General features: G+C 31.6%; 1 protein-coding gene and 1 pseudogene across 1 annotated transcript; both read left to right on the top strand.

The window, feature by feature from the left end:
* Positions 1–1025: 1025 nt before the first annotated feature.
* Positions 1026–16519, top strand: LOC113381092 (annotated as a pseudogene).
* Positions 16520–17658: 1139 nt separating this feature from the next.
* Positions 17659–19692, top strand: LOC113381087 (trypsin-2-like). Its single transcript, XM_026620075.1, has 5 exons — positions 17659–17728; positions 17816–17978; positions 18415–18670; positions 19279–19432; positions 19556–19692. The coding sequence occupies exons 1-5, from the start codon at positions 17659–17661 to the stop codon at positions 19690–19692; spliced, it is 780 nt and encodes a 259-aa protein (XP_026475860.1).
* Positions 19693–20255: the final 563 nt, after the last annotated feature.

Below are 20255 nucleotides of genomic sequence, written 5' to 3'. Positions count from 1 at the left end.
CCACGAGGGCCGCCTGCGTCATTTCCCTGCGGCCGGCTCTGTATTACATATATATGCATATTTATATACGGAATCGTAGATCGTCGAGCTAGCTATATCTGTTTGCCATGCATAACACATCGTTGTAGCAAAAGTTTGCACAACCTCGGCCATTCGATTTTTGTTCGTGCTACAGACAGTAGCTAGAGAGTGGAGATAAAGCTGACCCTCCGCCGCCCGTCGTAGTATCGCGGCGACACGTCCATGTTATGACGCCACCCGCGGCCTATAAATACGTCACATGCAACGAGATCATCGATGCGTTTTCGTTAGACATTAAATAGTCATAAACTAGTCTCGAGTCGAGTTCAGCTCATCAGACGATTGAGCAAAATTCAAACCGATGTGCCAACGTTGTAAAAACAATTAGTGCAAGTGTTATGAGTGCGGCAGTGCTTGTTTGTTCAATGTCCAAATCTATAGTGCACGTTGCAAATTTTATCTGATAGTGCTATTTAGTTTTTGTTATACATTCTTTATAAATTAAGTATTAATAATCAGTTATAATTGGCGCAGTGCGGCATTAAAACTACACAAAATATGCCACTGCAGTGGTTTGGAGCTAAGGAAGTCACTGCAAAAGTTTTCTATTGATTTCAAACCCCAAAACTTACGCGTCGGCGAATACGAAAACATCATTACACCCGCATACGAATTAACTACTAAGCTTCAATACATATTTTTATTTGTAATGCTCTGCAATAATAATAAACAACATATTTCAAACACTTGAAAAATTTATGAAGAATCGAGTCAGATTGACCAAGAATTTGCAAATAATTCTTATATAGAGCTTTTGAGTTGTAGATTATTTTGCACTACATTAATTCATACTCACAAGTATCTATTTATTGTTGAGTCCATAATATGAAAAAGACTATACAACATAGGAGAACAACCATTAATTTGTTGTTAATTTGTTAACCGCTATCAAATTATTTTTTTACTAAAATTCCATAAGATTACCCAACGACAATTACCCAAAGATGTCAGAAATACCTCCCAGATTGCCACCGAAACCTCAGATCCGACTCCAAATACCCCCCGTGGGCAACACGCCGATGCCCCAGAGCGCATTTCCCATGACTGGAGGAATAAATCAGCAGCCCAATGGCCCCCGATTTATGCGAGCCCCTTCAAACATGTACAATACGAAAGCTGGAGAATTTATGTTCAAACAGTTCGAAGGTTTCAAAGATTTTACAATGAACACCGCGAACTCTGGACTGAGTGCAGGGCAGAAAGTGCTTTTTGGATGTACAATAAAGTCAGCAAATGGTCCAAGAAATGGTTTACAACACATATTTCTGTTCCTGGTTGTATTTATATAGTCTTGCAGGAGCCGCGATTTTTGTGGCAGTAGAAGGTAAATGAAATGGAAACGATGATTTAATCTGGTTAATATTCTTATCTTAATGTACTTCCAAATAGTAGTAGATCATGATGCAAGCATAAAATGATATTAAATTTCCTAAACCGCTTGTAAGTGAAAGAGAGCTTATATGTAATAATCTTAAATTCATAGCGTCAAGTGTTGCAAATGTTGTCTCTTTTATATCGAGAATTTTGTGTTTGGGCTCAAGCCAAATAAAACAGTCTCTCTCTATATTACACGCACATAAATTATTGTGTTGGTGGCCAATTCCAAAACTTTGCATTAAATTCGTATCATAAATCATATTGTAACGCTTTAGGAGATTTACAAGTTTTATATTATGTATATTAATTCATAAATGTGTAATTCTCATACTTTGTTTACAATGTATGAAACAGTAATAAACTCAATAAGGCCGATAATGATTAAGCCCTTATTTAACGTAGTACCGTCAATTTCGTACCTCTTTCTATTTAGTTACTTAAATATAAAGTAAATAAATTCTTCCAATATTATAATTTTTAACTTCCCGTAGGGCAAGTTATAGTAATCGCAAAAAAATCAATGATGAAAATTTTTATATATCTTTACGTTTCAAAACCTTCTAAACATTTTGGCATACCTTGGAAAAAATGCGTGTGTGTATTTGTGTATGTGTGTGTGTGTATGTATGTGTGTGCGGATACAAGTTTTCGTCGACGATTTCGCGAACATGGATGAAGTGATTTGAATAATTAAAAAAACATTCGATTCGTATTGATAAGGAGATGTGCTGATTAGTTTTTGGCAAAGGCAAGTCTAGCCATTTCGAAGATACGGAGCAAAAAGTGCCAAAAATGGTAACTCAGTTTTTAAGAGAACGGAGCGTCCTATTTGAATAATTCAAGATGAAGTAAAAAACATTTTACTTGTATTAACAAGATGAAGAACTGATCAAATTTTCATGAAGGATGGTCTAGCGATTTCGGAGATCTAGTGAAAAAAGTAAAAAAATGCCATTTGGCGGTCAAAAATGATCATTAGACATATACACATCAAATTATCAGATATTTTAACAATAAGTATAAATTTTGTTTACATTCCTATGGGTTACGTACCAATGTTTATCCGTTAGACGGCGACGCGGCGCTTACGCGCTTTGACATTTTGTCTCTATGCAGTTAAAGCAGTACAGTTGCTTTGGAAAAAATTTCAGAATTTTCAAAATTTGTCAAAATAAAAAAAACATTTTTTTTTCAAAAAAAAAAATTGTTCAAAAAAAAAGTAATTTTTTGTCAAATTTATAGTTTCTCAAAAATATTATTTGTTCGAAGTTAATTTTTTTCAACAATGTTAATCTTTTTAAAAAAATAATAATTTTTGGTACGGGAAGTTCCAGCTATTTGCCTTAAGGCACGATGCTATGCGCCCCACTAGTTTTTACCCTTTCTTCAACCCCATATTGTTTATACCTCGTAAGGCTATATTTTTTTTCAATATGCTCCAAGATATTGATATGAATCAATGAAGCAAATAAAGGTATTAGGTTCAACAGTAAAAAAGATTAGATTATGGTAAATTAGTATGATCATGGTGCAATAAGCTTCTCGCGTGCTCGGAAGCCCTGAAGTTAGAAAATTCGAACAAAATAGCCATAGATAATGATTAAGCTGTCTCGCATGCAACAAGATATTTATTGTCCGGTGTAAAAATCTGGCGCGTTCGACATACAAATGTGTCGATTATCGCTGGAACGGCGGCGAAATTACTACGGATTCGATTAACTCGTAGAACTTCAACCCTAAAGAAAGAACTTTCGTAACCGAAAGGTGTCTGTAACAGACACTAATTTGGAGACTAGTAAATATATACAATTGTAGCAAAATCACAGAGAAACATCTTTTCAATTTATAAATGATATTGTTAATAACAAATAACTATTCGTAATTGACTCCGATAACTAACTAATGACATAAATTACTAAGGTGACCATGCGACTCCGCTTGGATGGGAAAGTCCTAGTTTTCACCCCTCATCTCTCATTTATCTTGTAGCAATATTTGTCGCGGATTTTTCAAGTGTTATTTGCAATATGTATTTTAAACTAGCTGTAAGTGGAATTCTCTCTTAAGGCAATTAGGGCATCGTGCCTTAAGGCAAATTGCTGGAACTTCCCGTACCAAAAATTATTATTTTTTTTAAAAAACGATTAACATTTTTGAAAAAAATTTACTTCGAAAAAATAAGATTTTTGACAAACAATTAGACAAAAAATAACTTTTTTGAAAAAAAAAAATTTTTTTAATTTTTTTTTTTTTGAAGAAGAATGTTTTCTTTATTTTGACATATTTTGAAAGATCTAAACTTTTTTTCAAAGCAATCGTACTGCTTTAACTGCATAAAGACGAAATATTAAACCGCGTAAGCGCCGCGTCGACGTCTAACGCGTAAACATTGGTACGGAACCCATAGGAATGTAAACCAAAATTATACTTATTATTAAATTCTCTATAAAATATCTGATAATTTGATGTGCACATGTCTAATGATCATTTTTGACCGCCAAATGGCATATTTTTTTTACTTTTTTCATTAGATCTCCGAAACCGCTAGACCTGCCTTTATGAAAATTTGATCGGTTCTTCACCTTGTCAATACAAGTAAAATGTTTTTTGAATTATTAAAATCGAACGCTCCGTTCTCTTAAAAACTGAGTTACCGTTTTCGGCACTTTTTGCCCCGTATCTTCGGAACGGCTAGACCTGACTTCGCCAAAAACTAATCAGCACGTCTCCTTATCAATACGAATCGAATGTTTTTTGAATTATTCAAATCGGTTGATCGGTGTTCCCGAAATCGTCGACGAAAATTTGTATCCGCACATACATACACACGCACACACACACACACACACACACACACACACATACATCCATTTTTTCTAAGGTATGCCAAAATATTCAGAAACCTTTGAAACGTCGAGAAATGCAAAAATTTTCATTTTCGATTTTTTTGCGATTACTATAACTTGCCCTACGGGAAGTTAACTAGTGGTGCATGGCATCGTGCCTTAAGGCAAATTGCTGGAACTTCCCGTAACGTAATGAAATACTCGAGAAATATTAAATATTTTTAAATAGATTATTATGAATACTGTAACTTATATAAGTTTACAGTCAAGTAAAAAAACTAAACTTGAACAATCAAATTTAAAATGAAGGGCATTGTCTAATATTTATAGAAATTATATAAACTCAATAGCAGAGTTAAAATTATTTTTTTGAAGTATATAAGTGAGCTTTAGAACTCTAGCTAGAATTAAAATAAAAATCCGAATTATTTTCGACATTAAAAAAGATATTTTTTGAATAAAAAAAATATTTTCCGAAAAGCAATAGTTCCGTCAACACAAACAGAAAGTTTTTTAAGTAATTCAAGTCGGATGCCTAGTTCCCTCAAAAATTGCCATTTTTTGCGCATTTAGCTCGGTATCTCTAAAAACTAATCACTATTTCTTCCCGTCATTACGAATTAAATGTTTTTTGGATCATTCAAATCGGATGCTCCATACTACTTAAAAACTCGATTTCTATTTTCTGCTCTCTTTGCACCGTAACTCAAATTGCTGAACCTGCCTTTGCCAGAAACTAATCAGCACATCTCCCTATCAATACGAATAGAATGTTTTTTGAATCATTGAAATCGGTTGATCCGTGCGCGCAAAAAATTGTATTCATACATACACACACACATTCATTTTTTCTGAAGTATGCCAAAATGTTCAGAAACCATCAAAACGTGAAGAAATGCAAAAATTTTAAATTTTGATTTTTGGATCATTACAATAACTTACACTGCGGGAAGTTGATAAATTAAGAATTACCTTTACAAAATTTGAAGCAAAAAAATTGTTTATTTAAAAATACGCGAGTTGAAATATACACACTAAAAGCGATATTGAAGTTATTTATGAAGTAAGACATTGTACCTACTCTCAATTTATCAGTATTTCTGAATAAAAATTTTGATTCTGCATGAAAAATTTTTTTACGATATCCTTAAATATATATTTTTTATTAATTAAATCAATAACACCTCATCCTCTTTGACGGATTGAACTAAAAAAATGTCACATCAATATTCTTGAAGATAATTAATTGGCTATCGTCTGCCCCAATTCACAATGCTGTTCAGACTACTTCACCATATAATAATTTACTTAATTATATCACGGTACTGCAAACAAAATACATTGTAAATAAATATAAATTCTCGGATATATTTATTTTTTATATGTCGATATGTGCAAAAATATGGATAACTCTATTTGTTTTGTCTGAAATGGGCAATGTATTTATTTTTGAAAATCGAATATTTGTTTGTACAATGATTTGATTATTTATTGAATGATAATCTTGCTATTACTGATCTTACTATTACTGATGGTTCTATTCGATACTATTATTGATGGTAAACGCAATTTGTTTTATAGTCAACTATTTTTCGTTATTCTTTTTTAATAACAATCTGTCATACTAGGACATTCAGTAATTGTTTTATATATTTTTTTTTAGTTTTAGTTTTATGTATTGTTTATTATATGGCTATTTAAAAAACAAAGAAAATAGAGTTACTTGGGTCTTCATAAATTGCAAATAAATATGTATTATGAATAGTCAACTATTTTTTGTTATTCTTTTAATAACAATCTGTCATAATAGGACATTCAGTAAGTGTTTTGACTTTAGTATATGGCTATTTGAAGAACAAAGGAGAAAGAGTTACTTGGGGAAGAAGTCTAGAACGCTAGAGTTATTAGATCAGTAATTAGGTTTTTGTTTATATTATTCGGGGTTGGTTTTAAGTTAAGGTAGGAAAAGGAAGGATAAGGTAGTTAAAGTAGGAGTAAGGTAGAATAAAAAAAAAAATGAACAAATTATGACTCTTTGAAAAGATGGCAACCCAGTAGTTTTCCAATCCAATTATGACCAATTAACTATAATCTAAGTATTTGTTGACATTTTTATTATATATGCAGCTATGCTCACGAGAGGCAATTTTTACTTGAGGTATACATGTAAATTTGATATCAAAGCTGATGTAATAAAGTAAATGAAAATAAATTACCACAATGACAATGACAATTTCAAATAATAGAAAACAGCCTAGCAAGCTACCTGGTACTAGAACATGGTGCCGAAGACAAATAATTTAATGCGCCACAATAATTCTAGTAAATCAACACTCCGCTTCGCTCATTTATTAACGGAATTACGGACATTCGTTCGACAGAGGCTCTGCCGAGCTCTTTAAATATTTACGAAAAGGGCTGCGCACCCAAAACGGTTATTTGTATTATATATCATAGTACTTACACCTTGTTTTCATTCATATCATACGGATCAACTCACTAAATACAAAATACCAATGTAACTTCTTCAACAAAGTCGTATAATAAAACGTTTTACAAATCTTTGCATCATTTCTTTGAACTTTTACCCTCTTGGAAACACAGCACATAAATCTTGGAATAATTTAGTATATACATGTATATATATATATATATATATATATATATATATATATATATAATATTTTATTGAGTCTAAAATTGTAAATTTAATATGTAAATGTACTGTAACTGTGCTTCATTTTAATATGATCTTTATTGCATTTAGTCGCATGTATGTTTATTTACGCTAAAGCAATAAAACTATATATTCCGACTGAAATAGTAATGTAAGAAACAGAAATAGCGTAATATACCTGGTCTTATAGCACATTCATACATTCTTATGTGAAATATAATATACTTTATCTTATTTGAAAATTGCATAGTCTGTTTGAATTATTGCAGTTTCGTCTCTATTGTAGGTTCTCATGAAGAAAATGAAATATTGGATATACGAAAAGAAAGATTTGCTCTTGTTCGTCAGCTTCGTGAATTGTCCAGCGATAAGGCCTTACTAAGGGTAAGTTAATAAAATCTTTATATAACGATACAATTATCATCATTAATACCACATCTTAAAAGTTTTTGAGTTTGTGAAGGGAAAGTTAATATTTTCATCAGATAATACGATTGTTAATTTTAAGTCGTTTTTTCAAATCAATTCAAAAAATTAAGAGCCATTTGATGAAACTCGATAAGGGCACGATTAGCTTAGCTTCGCGGAACGATCGGTCGAGCCGTTTCTTCAGAAGTAGCAAATAAGTGCTAATAGATTCTTTGTCCGATTTAGGTTTAAAACTATCGAACATAACATTCGAACATATCAGAAGGTATCGTGCTGGCTAGTTTTTGGTAAATGTTTGTGACCAATTTGAAGAAACTTTGTATAACAATAAAGTACATGATAAAAGGCCTACAAAAAGTGGCTTAATATCATCTAGTTTAGAATAACGAATCATGTCAAAATTGTATAATTATATGGATACAATTTTAAAAATCTACAAATATCTATTATTGATTACATCAGTGATTATTATTCGTGCATTATTATTCATTCAAGTTCGTGCAATTTGATTTTCTAGAATTTTTTAGAATTACGTTGTCCTGTAGACGTGTATCCACGTCTACAATTTAAGTTCGAATTTTTTTAATATCCTATCCTATACTTTTCGATATTCTATTTAATATCCTTCCATATATTCATCTATTTAATATATACGTATTAACACACCCTATATTAGTTACTTTTTGGCAATTCCAATTTCTAAATTACATTTTTCTTACTGATAATTTAAAAAATATTATTACTTTAGTTGAAATCTTAGGTGAATTAATTTGTAAAATCTAGTTCAATCTAAGATCATGAACTTGCTAAATAATTCATATCCAATGCCAAACAAATGACTTTTTAATACATGAAACAAAATTCTAAATCATTTTTTCAATTAGTAGAAATGTTCTTTTGTATTTAAATAATTTAGTAAAGTAGAGCAAAATACTACATGCATAAGTTTAAAAAAAATAATGTATATGCAATTTTGGACGTTTTGTGTTACTTATTGATCTAAATTATATAATTTCATCTGCCAAACGTAGATTGAATATTATATTGTTTTAATTTCGGGCACATCTCAGCTGCTTTTTGGCAATAATATTGAAGATATCACATTTTTCTTATTCAGAATATGGATATTGTATACTATTGCCCAGGCTCGCTTGAACTAAATTCAAATTTCAGGTGAATCGACATTTTTGACACATGACAGTTCTCATGTATGAAAATGTTTTCAATGTCAAACGATGATATGTTGTTTTTTGCAATTTTTTTCATTTATTTCTACAATATTACTATATTTCTATAATCACAACATCCTAAAAAAACTCCAGAAACATTTATCAAAATCCGAATAATTGTTTAGGAGGAGTATATTTACATACATCATTTTATATATAAGATATATGTATATATATATATATATATATATATATATATATATACATATATATATATAGAGTTTTATGATATGAGTGCTGTTTTGTTCATATTAAACAATTAATATATATATATATATATATATATATATATATACTAGCAAACCCGACGAACTCCGTTTCGCCACCAGATGGTTTCGTGAGAAAGATGAAGAATTTTTTTGTTTGTTTTATATTTGAAAAGGAAAAATTTGATTTTATTACACAACAGTAACGAATTTATTTCGATTACAAAAATGATGTGTTTTCTTAGTTGAACTTCTCTGAAATGAAAGTGAATCCGCAAATTATCCGTTACATTGAAGTGCTCTTTGGTAAACCACATTTTTTGTTTTTTGTTCTGACGTTAACACAAACAAAGCGGATGGTTTTCCAACTCGTGAACAGGCAACGTATAACTGCCCATGTGAAAAACAATGATTTCCTAAATGATTTATTTGAAATTTATCCCGCAAACACTAAGCGGTTGGACTTGTTATTGCGAACGCAAGGCGAACTGGAAATTGCTATCGTTTGAAGTCAAACGGAAGACCAGTCGGAATCATTGGTATGTCACCAAATCGCCAGCAATTTTGATTGAATGGTGAAATTCAGTGCGTGTACATCATTATTTTTTTACGGCAAGAATTGCTCGTTGACTTAACCAAGCATAATTCTGATAATTCTCACTAATGTCATTACTCGAATTTTTAATTACGGTGCGTGAAGTTCGAGCAATTTGCATTAAGGCACGATGCCATACACCAGAAGCACTAATTTTCTTAGCTTTAGACCTTGCGGAGCCCGAGACCTTTCCAACGAATGCAAAATTGTCGAAATCGGTCCGGGAAATGATAAAAAATTATCGTATATTCGCTAAATTTATCTCATTACAACAAAATTTAGTAAGCTAATAATTAAATAAGCTGAAATATAAATCAAGGCAATATATCAATTTCCCATCGAATGGGTTTAACTTTCGCCAGAGTTCAATATTTACATTATCCCACAATCGCAAACTATGCACGAATCTGCATTCTGTTCGTTGGTTCCAAGTCGCTGGATTAGGACCAACACCATATCAGAATTTATTGCAGCAGATAACAGTGTAATCGTATTGCTGCTTTAGTTTCAGCAAATAAATAGTGGATCTAATACGATCCGGAGCCGCAGCCGCAGTTGCTACTTCTAGAGAAGAGGTCATATGAATCACGACACAGATATTTGTTTTCGAAACTAAAAGATAGAAATTACAGATATTTTTTGTTCATAGAATTTATGATATATATATATATATATATATATATATATATATATATATATATATATATATATTAGGGTGGTCCTTAAACTGGTAATTTTCGAATTTCCTTGCTCCCAGGGGCTCAAATGGTTCTAAATTGATAAAAAACAATTTTCTGAAAGTTTTAGCTCTTAATATTAACGTTTACATAGAGCGCGATTCAATCAAAGTTTTGTATGGAAAGAGCATGGGAAATGAGCAGGGATGTATGTGGAATATTGTACATACCTAGACAATATTAGTATATGTATAATAAATTTATGACTATGAATAAGGAAAAAGAAATGTCTACATTATTATTGCCAAAAAGCAGCTGAGATGTGCCATAAATTAAAATAATATAAAATACAGTATATGTATGGCAGATTGAATGATACACATATGAACTCACTCACTTAAAATATGTAATTAAGTATTAATCAGGGCTGATCCTACCTTTAATGTGATGCATGCGAAAAATACGAGTGCACGCCTTAGGGGGCCAACACAAGATTCGGATATTATATTTTCAATATAGTTTTTTTTCGATATATAATTTCTCTGCATCTTTTACTAATCTTTCCACAATATTTTTAAAATTCGTAAAGATTTCACTTTATAACAACAAATCAGAAAGTAGAGATGAATGCATACAATTCGGCCCTCACGATATCGATTAGGAGAAGTTTAAGATGCAATTTTGGATATCTTAAATAATAAAAAATTAAATTAATTTAATCCAACATGAAGTACCAGTGTTATGTTATGGTTATGGTTATGTTATACCGTTTAAAAGACTTCAATTTCCAATATAGTGTGGGAATTGAGACTAATCATTTTATTTAAAGCAGCTCTACATTTAACATCGCTCATATTATAAATGTATTTGCACTTTGGCGTGAAGAGTAATTTAAAAAACAATAATTATTATTTTTAGGTAGACGGTAAATATTAGTATATTATATTATATTAAAAATTGTAGATATGGGTACAGAACAACGTCTGTGGGGTCACCTAGTATAAAATATAGCTATATACATATAATTTTTTGTATTCAAATACTTCTTATTAATCATACAGTAACCTTTTATCTAATATTTTTCCAGGATTACCATCAATTTGAAACAGAAGCAATAGCCCGAATGAAAAGCTTCGAAGCTCAATTGTACAAATCTTATCAGCATGGAGTCACCGACTCAGGAACTAAAGTTTGGTCGTTTTGGAACTCGATGTTCTTTTGTGGAACCATCTACACAACGATCGGTAAGGTCCATAATCATACATCGACATTTTTTTTAAATTCAACTCGTTCACCATTTATATCACTCTACTTTCTTTCTGTTGTTAAACATCGCATATTTATAGCAAGTCGTGGACATAAAAATAAGCATCATTTACGATCCGCTACTATTCTTAATGAATATTTACGATAGTCTGGCAGAGTGAAAAATTCCTCGACAGAATCATTTTGTTGCCAAAGTTTTAATTCGATTATTGACTTTGACAATAAAATATATAATAAAAATAAATGATACTAATATTGTAAACACTTACGAAACTTGTTTTACAAAAATAGTATTTACGTCTATTTTACTTTCACGACAACGGTAACATATTGAAGTTATATAATAATCAATATGCAAAATTTGCATCAATTATTTTTTTCATAAAAAAAACTTTTTTTGATAATCTTGAATTTTTTTAAAAGAGTTAAAATTGGTATTTGAGGATGGGCGTAAATTATGTTAAAGAAATTTCAAGTAAATCGGTCGAGTAAAATTTGAGGAAACGTGGGAATCATATCGAAAAAGACAGTTGAACAACATATTTAAAATTTCGCAATGGAAACAGAGGATAATTATCGTGGCCAAACAACTATATTTCCGAAAATAATTTAAATTTTGGAAAATCCTCTCGAATACATATTCTGGAATGCTTAAACTTTTAAAATAATCAAACGAAAACAAAATATTTTTAACTTCGCGCAGGGTAAGTTATAGTAACCGCAAAAACATCATAAATGAAAATTTGTATATATCTTTACGTTTCAGAGGTTTCTGAACATTTTGGCGAACACGAATCAACCGATTTTAGTAATTAAAAAAACATTAGATTCCTACAGACGATAAGACGTGCTGATTAGTTTTTGGCAAAGGCAGGTCTAGCCGTTTCGGAGATACGGGGCAAAAAGTGCCAAAAATGATATTTCAGTTTTTTGAAGTAACGGAGCGTCCGATTTAAATAATTCAAAAAAACATTTTTCTTGTATTGACGAAACATACAATCATTCTTGTATTGACGAAATGAACAAATTACGCCATTTGGCGGTCAAAAATGAACATTAGACATATGTACATCGTTTTATCAGATATTTTATAAAAATTATAATTATAAGTACAAATTTTGTGTACATTTATATGGGTTCCGCACCAATGTTTACACGATAGATGACTACCCGACGCTTACGCGATTTGATTCGATCCCAAATCAGCGATTGATTGAAAAAATGTTTAAAATTATCAAAAAGAAATCAAAATACAAAAAAAAATTGAAATATAAAAAAAAATCATTTTTTTCAAAAAGTCAATATTTATCCAAAATTTCAAAAATTTCAAAATTTCAAAGTTTTGGAAAGCTTTTTTTAATAATTTAGTTTTCGGTACGGGAAGTTACAGCAATTTGCCTTAAGGCACGATGCCATGCGCTCCTAGTTCAAATTCTATACCAGAATACCTCTTAAAAGAGCAACTTTCATAATGTATGTACGGAATATATTTCGCCTAGAAAGATGGAAATACAAAAGTAGTGACTGACATGTGTGTGGCCGTCATTGCCTTAGACATCGAGTCTCGTTATTTTCAGAGAGGCCCACGTCGGTTTTATAAATACCTTTGCCGGTCGTGCACATATGCAGATTTACCATATCATCTGCGGCGAGATATTTTTACATCGGAGCTATCTACCGAGCCGCAATTGAAAAACGCTAGTGCATTAGTTTTTGTGATGGAAAATTCATAAATAATTCTATGAATAGTGAAATTACACGATGGAATATAATTCTTCGAACTGTTCTGTGTCATTAATAACTTTACATAATTATATTATATGGGTGATTTGACAAGCGATGTTATACTGCGACTAGCAGATTCTGTTTATGAAATGGGTTACATGTTTTTATGCTAATAACGAATGTAGTTCGCGGTTAATTTAGTTTAGAGTAGATTTTTTAAAACTAAAAATGAATATGGAAGATTCAAAGAAAAACGACCCAGAGGTCGTAGTTCCAAGAAGACGAAAGAAAGTACTACCACGGGACAAAACTCCAGATCCAAACCTACGAATTAATCGCTTGTCAAAATGTTCAGACTCGGAAAACGAATCAATTGAAAAAACTAACGATGACAGAAACACGAGCGATCACAAACGGAAAATACTGGAAAAGAAAAACAAAACCATTCTTCAAAGAAGAAGCATGTCAAATCCTAGAGTTATTGACAACCAACAACAATCAGAATTATTTCAATTGCTCAAAGCTGCGAAAAGAAGTCTTTCAAGTCCTAGAGATATCGATAATGCTAAACTACCAAATTCTGATAAAAGATCTACTCCAAATTTAGTACACGAATCGAAAATTTTAAGTAAGTCTAGAAATAGTGAAAAAAGAAACGTGAACGCCAGTAAACAAGTTAAAACAAAATCAAAAGAAATAATAAATAACAATACAGAAATATCGAAGCCCGGAGAAAAAACTATGGTTTATAATGATAATTACGAATCATCGACCGAATCTTGTTCAATTGGTGAAAGTGACGACATAACCCCTGCAATAATGGATCCAATTATTAGAAAAATTGAACCGGAAAAAACTAAAGCCGAAATTAGAACGACTAATGTTGTAAAAACATCGCCAGGTAAACAAATTATACCTACAAAGAAAGATTCTGAAAAATCCAGCTACATACTTTTATTAAGAGATAGTAGAATATTATGGAAACATTTTAAACTGACGCATAGCTCCGAATGCAGGCGGATACGATGTTTAACAAACAAATGCATATCGGACATGATAGCTATGTTGATATTTTGTGGTTGCGGTGGCATGATATTCAAATTCACAGAAGGTGCATTTGAAAACTTTTACAAATGTGGTGTGAAAAGGGTAAAACGAGATTTTATCGATCAGTTGTGGCAAACTAGTATGCACATGAGGTAAATGTACAATTTAATTAAGTTTGTTGCCAATGTAAATGGAAAAATTTAATATGATTAAGGGAGGAAGATTGGAAATCGCAAGCGAGACATAAGCTCCGAGCTTTCGAAGAAGAATTGCATACTGCTCACGAAGCCGGAATGAAGACGTACAGTGGTCAGAGAGGATGGAGCTTTCTCAACGGGGTCGTTTACTGCCTGACCGTCGTTACCACCATAGGTGCTCAAAAGAAAAGAATTTACTTCACTTTTATTAGTTATAAGTTGAGAATACTTAAAAACAAAGAAACAGAGCAAATTAAAGAGATTGTTTTACTTACAGCAACATAATTATTAACCCTTTTACTTAAATACTGCTAGTTATTATTTTGAGCGCAGCGTTTCAGAGTTTCAGCAAGTTGCAGAAAACCAAACGAAACTGCATTTCTAAGTTCCGAAAAGTGTGTGGCATTATTGCAATATCTAGTTTTATGAACAAATATTAATTAAACAAAGGCAAATTCAAGTATAAAGGGCTTAGGTGTGTTTCCATCCAGAATTGTCCCCACCCTGGCATTTAAATGCTTTTGGTGCCGTTTTATAGGTATTTTCGAGATAATCCGATATACTAAATTTCAAATCCATTTGGCCGAGATATTGAAAATATGTGAAAGTGAACGGTGTGTACTGTATTATTAGTAACAAATATTGTTTAATAATTATTTTTTAGTGAAAATAATTTTTTGTTATTGTTGTTTAAGGGGCCACTATCACATATTTTCAATGATATCTCGTTCAAATTATAAGCTACGGATTTGAAATTTGATCTCGAAAATACCTATAAAATGGCATCAAAATCATTTAAATACCAGGATGGGGCCAATTCTATATGGAAACACGCTCATATCCTTTAATACACATTATGAATTTAATAAACGATATATTTTCCCTATCGCAAACTGCTACAATTTTTTTCAGAAGATCATTGGTACAATTTTCAAAAACACATGCGTAACTTCGTTGATGACAATAAAAAATTTTCGATATCGAATAGTTTGGATAATGTACAATATCACGTTTTTCTAGTTCATATCACTATATGTATATATTCATATCAATATATGTATACGATTTAATTTAACCATTTTGAATACAATACATACAATTTAAATTATATAAATATCGCCGATGATTAAATTGATTTCCTAAAACAATTTTAGTTTAATGAAATATTGTATCATCTTCTGTCTTTTCTACTGATATGAAGAACCCTATGTTAATTTCATTCAAACTGAATATTCTGATTGCAGGGTACGGCCATATTTCACCTGTGACCACAACCGGCAGGGCCATAACTATTGCGTACGCTATAATTGGCATACCCATGTTTCTCATTCTGCTAGCAGATTTTGGTAAATTGTTCACGAGATGCATTAAGTTTGTGTGGGCCTTTGTACGAAGATTATATTACACGGGGTCGTGTAGAAAAGTTCGACGAACAGCGCCTGTTCAGGTCAGACAAAAATTTATTGTAGTTCTATAAAATCATTTTATAACTTATAAAAAGAAATTATTCTAAATCTTTATCCATTTCTTTCAGGAGGTTATGAAGGGTTTCAATATGATCAACGACCTAGCACATTTCAGGCGTCCGAGTCAACCGAGCGGGCCCAATATGACAATGACCGACCCAGAATTGGCGCCTTCTGGTGGCATGCGTCTATCGCAATCCGCCCCCAGTGGAATGCCACAGACCCCTTATCTTACTACCCCTTCGGCAGGAGCAGAAACGCCACAAACACCGGCGCCGTCCGCATTCGAAATAGACGATGAATTTAATTTGCCGATATCAGTCGCCATTTCTATACTGTTAGTTTATATTTTCATAGGAGCTACTATTTATTATATATGGGAAGACTGGGGATTTTTCGAATCGTTCTATTTCGTATTCATATCGATGTCTACCATTGGTTTTGGTGATTTTGTGCCTCAGCATCCCATTTATATGATGGCAAGTATAGTATACTTGGTGTTCGGGTTGGCTTTGACATCTATGTGTATTAATGTTGTCCAAGTAAAACTAAGCGACAGCTTCAGACAGGCCAGTGCAAAAATAGGTGCAACCATTGGTTTGAAAATGGCAGAAGAAGAAGCCAGTGCACAAGGCACCCCACCTGAGGTGGAAATCGCAGAAGTTCATGGCAGCACTTCCAAAACGAGGAATAAAACTTAATAATATTTTTAAGTTTGTTATTTTATTTACAAACGATGATGTAAATGTTTAACACATCATGTTGAGTTTGCATAGGTGTGATGTATTTTTAATTTATTGGTAAAACTACTCTTCCTTGCCAGTACACCAAACGTTAGCGAAAATTGAAAGATGTCTTTTTCACTACTCTTAAAGTTATAGCAGGATTTGCATATTATTTCGAGAACATAATCAATTATCAGGACAAACACCTTTAAACCTTTCTCAATAATTATTACTTGCTTTATACAAATACATAGTTTATCGTGATAAGAGAAAAATATAAAGGACAATATAATAAGAAATAATCTGAAACCTTACAGTTTAGTAAACATTTACTTATTTTAAAGTGCCTCGACGTTCCCTGATACAAATTGTTCACAGTAAAAGAAAATCCTATATATATATATATATATTAAAGTAAATTTAGGTATACAATTATCACTAGCTTCGATAATATTTTTACATTTTATTACAAAAAAATGAGGTTGTGCTTACATTGTGTAAAAACTAATTTAATACCAAATGTACCTTTTTAATAAATCAAAATATACTTCATCATATTAATTTTGAAAATTATTAGAACAGATGTTTTAGAATTAGAATAAAGATTTATTTATTTTAATAGAGAAATAGAAATATTGATATTTTATGTTATCTTTATATGTGTGACTGATTTTAAATTTTAGTATTTAGGATTGATATCTTTTAAATAATTTGTAACATACAGCTTATTGCATATAAAAAATATATTGTTCATTACAAGTTATATTGGATTTATCATTTTTATTGTTAAAAAAGCAGGTGCAGAATAACAAATTTTAGCTTTTTTGGATACAAAAATTGTTGCTCCCACAATGCTCCTGATACAGAACTCGAATAAAATTAATTTTATCATATATCGATACAAAAACCGGCAAATATATTTTGTATTATATCACTCAATCATAATCTTTCCAAGTGATAAATAATCCATGCAATTCGAACATAATTTTTTAAAACACGACCATAAAATGAAAATCACGTTTCAGCTAAAAAAGATTAGATTAAGCTTATAATAGTTCAGCTTGATGTTTTTTCTACTTCACATTTCTCAATTATAGGCGTTTTAATAACTGAAAATGTTCGAAAGAATTCATTTGATCGCCTCATTAATTATTTTCTTCATAGATATATCACTGTGCAACCCAGGTAAGTAAAGCAATAAAATATATATTTTATTTTAAATCATTCAAAACAAACAAAAATTCAATTTGGCGTCATTTTAATTTTCTGAAGTTGCAAAATCAGGCGATGGGAAGCAAGGAAAAATTATAGGCGGCACCTACTCCTTGATTGAACAATTTCCGTACCAGGTGTCGATTATGTTATATGGGCAAGATCTTTGTGGAGGTTCTATTATTGACACGATATGGATCCTGACGGCGGCACATTGCATGGAGTATATATAAATTATATGATAAGAATAATTATTTTATTTTTATTTTTATTTTAAAAAAAACGAGCAAGATATCAGAATCTTATAACTTTATTTTAAAATTTTATATTATATAAATATTTTTCTTTTTTTATTGTTTGAACAGCAATCAGAACTCCTATATGTTCTATAAGCTGTTGGTTAACGACTTAAGACTACTTATTTAATGAGAGGCAATCCATCGATTAACCATTCTCTTATGTGTGGGATATTTTTGATATTAGCTCTTACGTCTAATAGTTAACATATAATTGGATGTTGCAGCTATTTTCACGAAGGACGATTTTCACTTGGAATTATATTGTGATCTACAACCCCAAGTGGAAATTCGACATCAAAGCTGCCTGATGTCGGGATTATATAAATATATTCTATATAAATTATTCAATTATCATTGCAGAGATCAGGTGCCAAAAAAATTGAAGGTGCGTGCTGGGAGCTCGTATAGTTCCAAAGGTGGAATGGTTCACAAAGTGTCACAATTCTACACGCACCCTTCATATGATCCATATACCATTGACTACGATTATGCAATTTTAAAACTTTCGACACCTCTCATATACACAACAAAGATAAAGCCGATTATATTGGCCCAGGCACGAGACATATTAACGCCTGGGACATTACTGACTGTGTCTGGATGGGGTACAACGGAGGTAATATAGATAAATGAAATGCATGCATAAAAATTCGCGAAAAGAAAGTTTATGGTTTTGTTGTTAATTTTATATTTTCTTGATATTCTGAATCGTTTGACATCAAAATTAGGGAAAATGTGTGTGTGTTTCTATGTGAATGCCTGAGTGTTTGTGTATGTATTCTGTGCATTTATAAAAAAGACAATTGATTAAAAGTTCCAGTAAAATGCTCTAATAAACATGGAATTATTTTCTTACTCATTTATTGGTTTGAAATTAATATGAACCATTTTGCAATCCTGCTTAATTGCGCGGACAATTATTGGAACTAGCTAAAGCACTTTAGTGCGGCCTTTCAAAGTCAATTTTAAAAATTTTCAATTCGTAGTTCAACAGATTGCCATAACTCCAATAACCTGGGCCTGGGGCATTGTATCATTATTTTTGACTGTGGTCTTACAAATGCTTTTATGGTTATGGTTCCAAAGTTTAAATAAACAAAAATTATGAAAATTAACTACAATAACCGAAAAATGATCAGTTTAGCCAAAACTCTAGGTTAAACTTAAAAGCTTATAACTTTTAAATTGTAATGATAATTACAATCGTTTCCAAACAAATTTCAGACCGTGGACGTGGAGGATACACTGAAATCAGTGCAAGTGCCCTTCATATCTTGGGCCGATTGTTTAGACCTCTATGGTAACCAAATCACACCAAGAATGTTTTGTGCTGGTGACGTATGGCACGGCGGCAAAGACTGTTGTCAAGGAGATTCAGGTACATTTCTAATTAATTCTCTGTTAGACATGTATTTTATTTCATTAGTGAAACATTCCAAAGTTCGCAATTATCTACAGGTTGAATTGGAACCTCTAATATAATATTTTATTAATTCGTCAGGAGGCCCTCTTGTGGCTAATGGTATCCAATACGGAGTTGCTTCTTGGGGTGACGGTTGTGGCGATGTCGGCAGTCCAGGCGTATACTCGAGCGTGCCAAGCCAACGGCTTTGGATCAAAAGCATTACGGGAGTTTAAATGACATCAACAGCACATTGCTCGTTGGAGTTGATTTATTTGAAAATAAAAATAGTAAGCAACTATCTGATAAAAATATTAATTGTTTCTCATGAGAAAATAAATCATAAAAAAATGTTTTATATATAAAATTGACAATTGATACTGTTGTCCCAGCATATACAATCAATGAATGAATAGTGAAACAAATAAAAATATTGAAGAATATCTATCTCTTTATTTTTGCTAGTTGGCTGTTTTTCACCAGCCAGAAAGACACGTTTTCAATTTACGCGAGAAAATAAAACACATGAAAGCTATGATGGAACTGGTTGGTATTGGTATTTTGCCTTGAGGCAAGTTACATGAACTTCCCGATTCTGGAAATAATCGACTTAATCCATGATAGATAAATTAATTTATGAGTAGTTAAAAGTATTCGAAGTGGATTTATTACACATAATTGAAATCGAAACATGTCAACCCGGTCGGACTATTTCAAAAATCAATAATTTTATAATTGATCCAGTTTCCATAGGACTTTAATGATTTAGTATGTTCATTAAAGTACTCTATCGTTATAC

This window comes from Ctenocephalides felis, unplaced genomic scaffold (genome assembly GCF_003426905.1).
Source record: "Ctenocephalides felis isolate EL2017-DRISC unplaced genomic scaffold, ASM342690v1 CF-g0.4_SCAFFOLD_00845, whole genome shotgun sequence".
NCBI classification, from domain to species: Eukaryota; Metazoa; Arthropoda; class Insecta; order Siphonaptera; family Pulicidae; genus Ctenocephalides; species Ctenocephalides felis.
This window is presented reverse-complemented; position numbering and strand designations above follow the sequence as displayed.

Coding starts and splice junctions, on each gene's coding strand:
- LOC113381087 (XM_026620075.1), top strand. CDS start 17,659: ATGTTCGAAAGAATTCATTTGATCGCCTCATTAATTATTTTCTTCATA. Junction 17,979..18,414: donor ACGGCGGCACATTGCATGGA/GTATATATAAAT, acceptor TTATCATTGCAG/AGATCAGGTGCCAAAAAAAT. Junction 18,671..19,278: donor CTGGATGGGGTACAACGGAG/GTAATATAGATA, acceptor AACAAATTTCAG/ACCGTGGACGTGGAGGATAC.